The 11,748-nt window shown below is 24.6% G+C and overlaps 2 protein-coding genes across 4 annotated transcripts in view; one reads left to right on the top strand and one right to left on the bottom strand.

The window, feature by feature from the left end:
- The window catches only part of LOC117177871 (leukocyte surface antigen CD53-like), a 33,193-nt gene extending 26,281 nt beyond the window's left edge, over window positions 1-6,912 (bottom strand). The window contains exons 1-2 of the mRNA XM_033368911.1: window positions 6,687-6,912; window positions 813-977 (exon numbers count right to left, since the gene is read on the bottom strand). Of these exons, the coding sequence (XP_033224802.1) occupies window positions 813-872 (60 nt within the window). The 5' untranslated portion in view covers window positions 873-977; window positions 6,687-6,912. The remainder of the gene's footprint in view (window positions 1-812; window positions 978-6,686) is intronic.
- Window positions 763-11,748, top strand: part of LOC117177868 (COP9 signalosome complex subunit 5) — a 32,998-nt gene continuing 22,012 nt past the window's right edge. For 2 of the 3 annotated variants that reach the window (XM_033368906.1, XM_033368905.1), the window contains exons 1-2: window positions 763-998; window positions 6,793-6,966. In XM_033368906.1, the coding sequence (XP_033224797.1) occupies window positions 961-998; window positions 6,793-6,966 (212 nt within the window). In that variant the 5' untranslated portion in view covers window positions 763-960. Of the gene's footprint in view, window positions 999-6,500; window positions 6,666-6,792; window positions 6,967-11,748 lie in introns of those variants that run through there. The other variant, XM_033368907.1, reaches the window with a different exon arrangement.

The raw sequence follows: 11,748 nt of genomic DNA, 5'->3' as shown, positions 1-11,748 counted from the left end.
GAGGAATTTCATTGGCACCGTCGGAAAGAGGAGATCTTAAGCAATAAAAATATATGTGTCTCAATTTATTCTAGTGTCGAATAGTCTTAGTTATTGGCCGTTTAAAAGCTGTGTACCGGTAGTGGCGTTTTGGCCGTTTAAGGGTTAACTGAAAAAGGTTGAATTTCAAATTTAAAAAGATTATTTTTTAACAAAGAATGTAAAACTTAAATTTCCAGTAAAAAAATAATATTTTTTCTATGAAAATGATGAATTTTCAACTAATCAAATGAAAACATGATGAATATTTAACTTAGAATAACTGAATTTTCGATACCAAACAGATAAAATTCTGACACGTAATAGAAGTTTTTTTTCTTTAAATTTCTTTAAATTAAAAATTGTATTTTTTCAGTTAAAATTGAACTTTTTTGTTAAAAATATAACTGCCTGCCGAAAAATGTGTCTTTTCGGTCTTAAAAGTTGGACCTTCAAATACTTTAAAACCGACAAAAAAGATGACGTTATAAAGTCAACAAACAATAATGATATCCAAGCAAACCGAAACCTTGGTCCCCCAAAACTGTTCGCCAACAAAACACTCTTTTTTATTCTAAACAAAACTAAAATATTCAACTCTTTCAAAAGTTCCGCAAGCTATTATGCGGGTGATGAAAATTCCAGTCAGGTATACTACAATCAACTAGTCGCTTACCTCGATAATCTACAGTTTGGTCTTATGTATATGTTGTGTCGCACAAAAATGATGGAGAAAATATAAAATTTGTCTTGTTCAAACACGTTTGATTTGATCACATTCACAGAACACTTACTACAAGAAGGATGACACAACAGAGAAGAAAGTAACGCAGCCAGGTGAAACTCCGTGCCATCACAGTCGCAGGTTATTCATATAAACCCAGGAAAAACTGATTTTTGGAGCTCGTTCAGAAGTTGAGAAGACGGGAACGAACGGGATTCATGACTGCTGTCTGTCCCTACCGAAGAAAACGTACATTGTGAGTAGAGACAGTCTCGTTTCCTCCACTCGTTATTCGACCCTAGCTCTCCAGAGAATACATTCACCTGCTTGCTACGTGATCCTTATCACCTGTTGCGTTCAAATACTAACTATAAATATTTCGATAAAAAAAAACTTTTTGCAGCGCAAAAGTTCTGCAAATGTTTTGTAACCGAAAAGTAACATTTATGCTAGCATTGTTAGAGTAACAAATACAGAAAGACAATATCTGCAATAGAGCCCTGCTGGAAGTAAAAAGATTCAAAAAGATAGAAACGTATGAATAGAAAAAGATAAGAGATATTCGATACTTCCCAAATGCACACCCGGTAATAAGCGTCGAATTCAGAAGAATGAAGAATTTGTATTGCTATGAGTACGCGATTTTGCCTCCGTCAAAAAACCCTTCAACGGAGGTAAAAAAAAGCAAATCCTATTCCTCTCAATCGACTTAGCGAAATTTAACGGATTGGATCTATCTCTTTGTATCCCTGACTATCCCAATCGTCTATCTTTTTCTATCCACGGTGTTCACAACTGTGTATCTTTCTCTATCATTGAATCTATCGATTGTGGTCCCATGGGTCTATCTTTCTATCTTCGTTGTTCACAAATGCCTATCTTTACCTATTCCAGACTACCCAATATCAACGATATATCGTTTTGATTTCTATCCATTTGAATCCACTCAAAAATGTAGCATTCTTATCCGTTTCGAAAATAATAATATATTTCAAATTTCAAACTCCCGCAAAATAGTATTAAACCAGCAAGGGTTTATATATCTAACAACAAAATTCCCTAGCTTCATGACTTACAGGCTGTGGTCACTAATATAGGCAACCGTGAAGACACATACTTTGATCCTGTTTTACGGACTCGTTAGATGGCTCTGTAGTACTTTCCCCCGCTACACGTCGCTCAGGGGTCAAAGTTTGATCTATCTCTACGTCAACTAGCGCGCGCCTCGATGAGGATAGACGTAGATAAGCGGAAGATTTGTTTGGATAGAACTAATTGGATTCAAGAAGATAGGGCTATCTCATATTAAAAAAAAGACGTAAATAAGTAGAGGATTCATTTAGATAGAAAGACTGGGATTCAAGAAGATAAGGCTATCTTATATTTTTTAAAAAGCTAAAAATGGATTCAATTGGATAGGAAAATAGAGATTAAAAAATATAGACGAAATTCAAGATTGAACAACGGATAGAAAAGGATAGAGGGGGATAAGCAGTGGATTCATTTAGATAGAAAGGCTGAGATTCAAGAAGATAGGGCTATCTTATATTTCAGAAGATATGGAAATAGATTCACTTGGATAGGAAAATAGATATTGAAAAAGATAGACAAAATTTGTTATTGCCTAACGGATAGAAAATGATAGATTTAGATAAGTGGAGGATTGATTTAGATAGAAAGACTGGGATGGAAGAAGATAAGGCTACCTTATATTTCAGAAAAGATAGAAATGGATTCACTTGGACAGGAAAATAAGGATTAAAAAGATAGACGAAATTAAAGATTGCCTAACGGGTAGAAAAAGATAGAGGTGGATAAGCTGTGAATTCATTTAGATAGAAAGACTGACATTCACGAAGATGGAGCTATCTTATATTTTTGAAAAGATATATTTTGAAAAGATCTATATTTTTTCACTTGGATGGGAAAATAGGAATTAAAAAAGTTAGACAAAATCTTAGATGACCTAACGGATAGAAAAGGATAGAAGTGGATAAGCTGTAAATTTATTTACACAGAACGAATGGAATTCGAGAAGATAAGGCTATCTTAGATTTTAGAAAAGATAGAAAAAGATGCGACGAGATAAGACGATAGAAAAAGATAGGCGTGGATAAGTGTCGGACAGACATGGATATGAAGATTGTGATTCAAAAGAATAGAGGTGGTTGTAGATTGGAAGAAAGATAGAAAATGATCGAAGGGATCATTATCTATCTTCATGATTGAAATAGAAATAACCGATGTATCCATCTTCATCCCACGCCTATCCCTCCGATCATTTTCTATCTTTCTTCCAATCTACAATCACCTCTATTCTTTCGAATCCCAATCTTCTTATCCATGTCTATCCGCCACTTATCCAAATGTATCCTTTTCTTTCCACTACCAATCTCTATTATAGTGTTTCTTGTCACATGAATCCTTCGCTTATCCACACCTATCTTTTTCTATCCTTTATGCAATCCAAAATCTTGTCTTTCTTTTTAATCCCCATCGTCGTATCTCATCGAATCTTTTTCTATATTTTCTAAAATCTAAGATAGCCTTATCCTCTTGAAACCCATTCGTTCTGTCTAAATAAATTCACAGTTTATCCGCCTCTATACCTTTCTATTCGTTAGGCAAGCCAAGATTTCGTCTAACCTTTTTAATTCCTGTTTTTCTATCCAAGTGAATCAATTTCTATCTTTTCTGAAATATAAAATAGCTCTATCTCAGGGGTCTCCACAATTGTTAACAGCATAGATGAATTTTTAACTATAAAAGATCAGTTTTTAATAAAAAGATCCATTTTTTATCAAAAAAAGGAATAGTTCTATTGTTAGTTAAAAAAAATTATCAATTAATAAAAACGAATTTTCAACGTAATAATTACATTTTCAACAAAAAAGCTGAATTTTCCAGAAATAAGATTAATATTCTAACAAAAAACACGAATTTCCAGTTGTATATTTATTTTTTCAGTTTGCATTTTTATTAAAAAATTTCATTTAGAATTAATCGTTTTTAAAAGGAATGAATCAGATATGGTTCATGAATCGAAAATTTTGTTTGTTTTGATTTTGAGTTTTATTGACAATTCGTCCTGGTTAAAAATTTAACTATTATGTTGACAATTTGTTTTTTTGGGAGTTGAAAATTAATTTTTAATTGAAAATTCTAAATAAAACCGTTTGGTTGAAAATTTAGCTATTTTTTGGAATTTTTTTAGGTGAAATTAAATTTTTTAACTCAAAATTCAAAATAAAACTATTCGGTTGAAACTTAATCTGTTTTGATTGAGGATTCAAGTGTTTTGTTTTAAATTCGTCTTTTTTTGTTGAAAGTTAAACTATTTTCTTAAAAATTTTGTGTGAACAATTTAACTTTTTTAAACTGAAAATTCGAAATAAAACTGTTTGGTTGAAAATTTAGCAATTCTGTTGGAATTTTTTGTTCGGTGAAAATCGATTTTTTCTTATTGAAAATTCGAAATAAATCTGTTTGGTTGAAAATTTCACTATTTTGTTGGAATTTTTTTCAGGTGAAAATTAATGTTTTTAAATTGAAAATTCTATATAAAACTGTTCGGTTGATAATTAATCTGTTTTGTTTGAGAATTTAAGTTTTTTGTTGAGAATTCAAGTGTTTTGTTTAAAATTAATTTCTTCTTTCATTGAAAATTTAACTATTTTATTGGAATTTTTTTTAGTTCAAAATTCATTTCTTTAATATGAAAATTTCCAAATGAACAGGTTGGGTGAAAACTAATCTGTTTTGGTTAAGAATTCAACTGGTTGGCATTTTTTTAGGTGAAAATTAATGTTTTAAATTGAAAATTCTAAATAAAACTATTCGGTTGAAAATTAATCTGCTTTGTTTGAGAATTTAAGAGTTTTGTTTAAAATTCATTTTTTCTTTCATTGAAAATTTAACTATTTTGTTGGAATTTTTTGTGGAAATTATTTTTTTAATTTTAGAATTCTAAATAAATAGTTTGATTGAAACTTTCACTATTTTATTGGATTTTTTTTTAGGTGAAAATTAATGTTTTTAAGTTGAAAATTCTAAATAAAACTGTTTGGTTTAAAATTAATCTGCTCTGTTTGAGAATTTAAGTGTTTTGTTTAAAATTAATTTTTTCTTTCATTGAAAATTAAACTATTTTGTTCCAATTTTTTTTTAAAGTTGAAAATTCATTTTTTATAATGTGAAAATTTCCAAATGAAAATGTTTGGTTGAAAATTAATCTGTTTTGGTAAAAATTCAACTGGTTTGTTTGAATCTCGTCTTTTTTTAATGAAAATATAACTATTTTGTTGGCATGTTTTTAGGTGAAAATTAATGTTTTTAAATTGAAAATTCTAAATAAAACTGTTCTGTTGAAAACTAATCTTCTTTGTTTGAGAATTTAAGTGTTTTGTTTAAAATTAATTTTTTCTTTCATTGAAACTTTAACCATTTTTAAAAATATTTTATATGCAAATTGAATCTTTTAAACTGAAAATTGCAAATAAAACCGTTTAGTTGAAAATTTAATTATTTTGTTGGAATTTTTGTTGTGAAAATTATTATTTTTTCATTTAGAATGTTGTTGGATATTTTTTAGGTGAAAATTAATGTTTTTAAGTTGAAAATTCGAAATCAAACTTTTCGGTTGAAAATTAAAGTTGGGAATTAAATTGGATTTTTTTAATGAAAATTAATTTTTTAAATATAGAATTCTAAATAAATAGTTTGATTGAAAATTTCATTAATCTGTTGGAATTTTTTTTAGGTGAAAATTAATGTTTTTAAAATGACAATTCTAAATAAAACTGTTCGATTAAAAATTAATCAGTTTTGTTTTGAGAATTTAAGTGTTTTGTTTAAAATTAATTTTTTCTTTCATTGAAAATTGAACTATTTTGTTGGAATTTTTTTGAGTTGAATATTCATTTTTTTTAATATGAAAATTTCCAAATGAAAATGTTTGGTTGAAAATTAATCTGTTTTGGTTAAGAATTCAACTGGTTTGTTTGAATCTCGTATTTTTAAATGAAAATGTAACTATTTTTTGAATTTTTCAAGTGTAAATTGATTTTTTTAAATTGAAAATAAAACTGCTTAGTTTAAAATTTAACTATTTTGTTGGAATTTTTGTGTGTAAAGATTAATTTTTTTTATTGAAAATTCGATATAAAACTGTTTAGTTACAAATTAATCTGTTTTCGTTGAGAATTCAATTGTTTTGCTTAAAATTCGTCTTTTTTTAATTAAAAATTTAATTATATTCATGAAATTATTTTTAGGTGAACATGGATTTTTTTAACTTGAAAATTCTAAATAATACGTTTTGGTTAAAAAATAATCATCCTTGGTTTAGGATTAAACTGTTTTGTTTAAAATTCGTGTTTTTTGGTTGAAAATTCAACTTTTTTGTTAAAATTTTTGTTTGAGTTAAAAATTAATTTTTTAAATTGAAATTTTTGTTTTATTTGAATGTTCTAAATAAAACTGTTTTTTTTTTTGCGAATACATATTTTTTGTTTACAATTCACTATTTTGTTGAAAATTTATCTTTTGGATTTAAAATGAAGTTATTTTCTGCTAAAATGTTTAAGTGGTACATAGTTGGTCCAATTAATTATTCAGAAACTAATCTTTGCTACAGTGTTAAATATTTACTGAAATATTGATTTAAGCAATATTTAAATTCAAATTGCAAACCACGTGACTTCTAACAGCGCACTCTGGCGATGATTCTAGCAACTTTCCTGTAGACAACAATTTGCTGCCATTTATCTAGGTTATGTTCGTTATGTCAGTGTTTCCAATCGTTGTATCTGATTTCTGTAAAACACTTTTAATACTCTCTGAGTTAGTAAATCGTTACTTTGAGGTTTTGTCCTTCAGTGCATAATAAAATCGCAATATTACTCATATAATAAACGTGAAAACAGTGCGTGTATTAATTACTTACTCTTCGAAAAGCCTCTGTTTCCAAAATTAAAATTTCGGTTCAGAAGCTTCGTGCCAAACAGAGTGGGATAGTTTTGAAAATAATTAGAAAATTCTTGTTATTTCAGAGATTGCGAAAAATTTGTTAAAATGGCAGGTCCTTCCAGTGACCAAAACACGATCGCACAGAAAACGTGGGAAATGGCAAATAATGTTGAGACAATCAGTACAGTCGACGAGATTTACAGATATGATCGCAAAGAACAACAAGATATTCTTGCTGCGAAACCATGGGAGAAAGAGTGAGTTTCTTTTATTTACTTTTTTATTCATTGTCAAAAAATCAGTTGTTTTTTTTTAATTTATATCTTTGTGAATTTTCGAAAAAAAAATACAATTTTGTTCAAAATTTTACTTTATTTCTAGTGGAAAATTAATCTATTTTTTTGTTTTGGTTGAGGATTCATCTATTTTTTTAATACTTTTTCATTTTTTTCTTGAAAAATTAGTGATTTTTGGTAGGAAATTTATATTTTCGTTAAAAATGACGCTTTTTGGTTGAAAATTTATCTGTTTTGATTGAGAGTTAAATATTTGGTTAACAAAATTGTAATTAATCTGTTTTGGTTAAGGACTCGATTATTTTGTTAATAATTCATCGCTTTTTGGATGAAAATTTATATTTTTTATTAGAAAATTCAACTACTTTGTTGACATTTTTTTAAATTTTTGTTTAAAAACTCCACAATTTTGTTGAAAATTAATGTTTCTTGATTAAAAATGAAACTATTTTGTTAAATTTTTCTTGTAGTTGAAAATTAATTTTTCTAAATGAAAATTGATATACTCCACATTAAGATTTATTAATTGAAAATTGAATTATTTAGTTTTTTATTGAAAATCTATATGTTTAATTGAAAATTTAACTTTTTGTTTTTAAATTTATCTATTTTGCTCAAAATTAGATACTTTTTGCTAGAAAATTGGTCTTTTTTGGTTAAAAATTTTACTATTTTGTTAATTATTTGTCCTTTTTAAACGAAATTTACCTTTTTTATTGAAAAATTCAACTATTTTGTTGGAAATTTGTATTCCTTGGTTAAAAATTCAACAATTTTTAAAAAATTGTTGTTTCTTGATTAAAATGAGTCATTTTTTGGTTAAAGATTCAATTATTCTGTTAATTATTTGTCCTTTTTAAATGAAATTTTATCTTTTTTCTTTGAAATTCAAATACTTTGTTGAAAATTTGTATTTTCTGAATAAAAATTCAATAATTTTGTTGAAAATTGGTGTTTCTTGGTTCAAAATTAAACTATATTGTTAATTTATTTGTTTAGTTGAAAATTTATTTTTCTTAATGAAAATTGATATACTCCAGATTAAGATTTATTAATTAAAAATTGGATTATTTCATTTTTGATTGAAAATCTAGTATGTTTAATTGAAAATTTAACTTTTTGGTTCTGAATTTATGTATTTTGCTCAAAATTATTCACTTTTTGCTAGAAAATTAATTAATTTTGGCTGAGAACTCAACTTTTCTTTCGACACTTTTTCTCTCTTTGATGAAAATTGTTATTTTTTAGTTAAAAATGTTATTATTTTGTAGAAATCTTTTTTTAAATTAAAAATGCTAATCTTTGATTGAAAATAATTCTGTTTTAATATTTGTCTTTTTTTGGATGAAAATTTATCTTCTTTGTTGAATATTTGTATTTTCTGGTTAAAAACTCAACAATTTTGTTGAAAAATGATGTTCTTTATTAAAAAATTCAACTATTTTATAAATTTTTTGTTAGTTCAAAGTTAATTTTTCTAAATGAAAATTTAATTACTCCACGTTAAGATTTATTAATTGAAAATTGGATTATTTCATTTTTGATTGAAAATCTAGTATGTTTAATTGAAAATTTAACTTTTTGGTTCTGAATTTATGTATTTTACTCGAAATTAGTCACTTTTTGCTAAAAAATTGGTCTTTTTTGGTTAAAAATGTTATTATTTTGTTAATTATTTGTCCTTTTTAAACGAAATTTGATCGTTTTTATTGAAAAATTTAACAATTTTGTTGAAAATTTGTATTCCTTGGTTAAAAATTCAACAATTTGTTAAAAATTGTTGTTTCTTGATTAAAAATTCAACTATTTTGTTAAATTTTTTTTAGTTGAAAATTAATTTTTCTAAATAAAAATTAAATTACTCCATTTTTGTTTAAATATCTATCTTCTTAATTGAAAATTCAACTGTTTGGTTGTAAATTTAATATATTTCGTTAATTATTTGTCCTTTTTAAATGAAATTTTTACTTTTTTCTTTGAAAATTCAATTACTTTCTTGAATATTTGTATTTTCTGGTAAAAACTCAACAATTTTGTTGAAAAATAATGTTTTTTATTTAAAAACTTAACTATTTCATAATTTTTTTCAGTTAGAAGTTAATTTTAGATTTATTAATTAAAAATTGGATTATTTCATTATTAATTGAAAATCGAGTATGTTTAATTGAAAATTAAATTTTTTGGTTCTGAATTTATGTATTTTGCTCGAAATTAGTCACTTTTTGCTAGAAAATTGGTCTTTTTAGGTTAAAAATGTTATTATTTTGTTAATTATTTGTCCTTTTTAAACGAAATTTTATCTTTTTTATTGGAAAATTCAACAATTTTGTTGAAAATTTGTATTCCGTGGTAAAAAATTCAACAATTTGTTAAAAATTGTTCTTTCTTGATTAAAAATTCAACTATTTTGTTAAATTTTTTTTAGTTGGAAATTAATTTTTCTAAATAAAAATTAATTTACTGCATTTTTGATTAAATATCTATCTTCTTAATTGAAAATTCAACTATTTGGTTGTAAATTTAATATATTTTGTTAATTATTTGTCCTTTTTAAATGAAATTTTATCTTTTTTCTTTGAAAATCCAAGTACTTTGTTGAATATTTGTATTTTCTGGTTGAAAAATCAACAATTTTGTTGAAAAATGATGTTTTTTATTTAAAAATTTGACTATTTCATAAATTTTTTTTTTAGTTAAAAGTTAATTTTTCTGAATGAAAATTGATATACTCAAGATTAAGATTTATTAGTTGAAAATTGGATTATTTAATTTTTGATTGAAAATCTATTATGTTTAATTAAAAATTGAACTTTTCGGTTTTGAATTTATGTATTTTGCTCAAAATTAGTCACTTTTTCCTAGAAAATTCGTCTTTTTTTTGTTAAAAATGTTATTGTTTTGTAAAAATGTAATCTTTTTTTTATTAAAAATGCTAATCTTTGATTGAAAATAATTCTGTTTTAGTTGAGGATTCAATTATTTTGTTAATTATTTGTCATTTTTAAATTAAATTTTATCTTTTTTATTGGAAAATTCAACAATTTTGTTAAAAATTGTTGTTTCTTGATTAAAAATTAAACTATTTGGTGAAATTTTTTTAGTTGAAAATTAATTGATCTAAATTAAAATTGAATTACTTCATTTTTGGTTAAATATCTATCTTTTTAATTGAAAATTTAACTATTCGGTTCTAAATTTAATATATTTCGTAAAAAATGAGTCATTTTTTCGTTGAATATTAATCAGTTTTGGTTGAAGATTCAATTATTTTGTTAATAATTTGTCTTTTTTTGTTAAAAATTAGTAATTTTTTGTAGGAAATCTATCTTTTTGGTTAAAAATGCTACTTTTTGGTTGGAATATTATCTTATTTTCAAATATTTTTAAAAAATTCGTTTTATTTAGTAGAACATTTAGATTTATTAATTGAAAATTCGATTATTTCATTTTTGATTAGAACTCTAATATTTTTAATCGAAAATTTAACTTTTCTGTTCTAAAATTATGTATTTTGCTCAAAATTAGTCACTTTTTCCTAAAAAATAAATCAATTTTGGCTGAAAATTCAACTTTTCTTTCGACACTTTTTCTCTCTTTGATGAAAATTCAAGTATTTTCTTTAAAAATTGTCTTTTGCCTGAAAATTTAACTATCTTGTTGAATATTTGTCTCTATTGGCTGAAAATTTAATCCCCTCGTTAAAAAATCGTCCGTTTTGGTTGAGAATTAAACTATTTTATTAAAAAATTCTTTTTTTTTGTATTATTTAACATTCACCTTTTTCGTTAAAAATGTTATTATTTGGTAGAAAGGTAAAAAAGTTAAAATTAAAAAAGACTATTTTTCAACCAAAAAGATGAATTTCTAACCAAAAAGATGAATTTACAGCCAAGAAGTTTATTTTTCTATCTAAAAGATGAAATTTCAACAAATTAAATAAATTTCCATCCACATAAATAAATTTTTAACGAAAATGATTAATTTTTCAACGAAAAAATTAATTTTCAGCCAAAATATGAAAATTTCGACTAAAAAGTTGAATTTATAATCAAAAAGATGAATTTTTTACAAAAAAAGACTAATTTTTTACCAAAAAAAAAAATTAATTTTATACCGTAAAGATGAATTTTCAGCCAAGAAGATTATTTTTCTATCTGAAATACGAAATTTCAATAAAATAAATAAATTTCCAGTTATATAAATAAATTTTTAACGAAAATGATTAATTTTTCACCGAAAAAATTTATTTTCAGCCAAAATATTAAATTTTAACTTAAAAGTGGAATTTCTAACCAAAAAGATGAATTTTCAGCCAAGAAGATCAATTTTTTAGAAAAAAAGACTAATTTTATACCATAAAGATGAAATTTCAGCCAAGAAGATTATTTTTCTATCTAAATAAAACATAAATAAGTTTTTAACGAAAATGATTAATTTTTCACCGAAAAAAATTAATTTCCAGCAAAAATATTAAATTTGTAACTTAAAAGTTAAATTTCTAACCAAAAAGATGAATTTTCAGCCAAGAAGATTAATTTTTCGCAAAAAAAAAAATAATTTTCAACGAAAAAGATCAATTTTCAGTTAAGAAGATTATTTTTCTATCTAAAATATGGAATTTCAATAAAATAAATAAATCTCCAGTCACATAAATAAATTTTTAACGAAAATGATTAATTTTTCACCGAAGAAAATTAATTTTCTACCAAAATATTAAATTTTTAACTTAAAAATGGAATTTCT

The sequence above is a fragment of the Belonocnema kinseyi genome, chromosome 8, assembly GCF_010883055.1.
Source record: "Belonocnema kinseyi isolate 2016_QV_RU_SX_M_011 chromosome 8, B_treatae_v1, whole genome shotgun sequence".
Taxonomy (NCBI): Eukaryota; Metazoa; Arthropoda; class Insecta; order Hymenoptera; family Cynipidae; genus Belonocnema; species Belonocnema kinseyi.
Note: the sequence above shows the minus strand (reverse complement) of the source record. Positions and strands in the feature narration are given on the sequence as shown.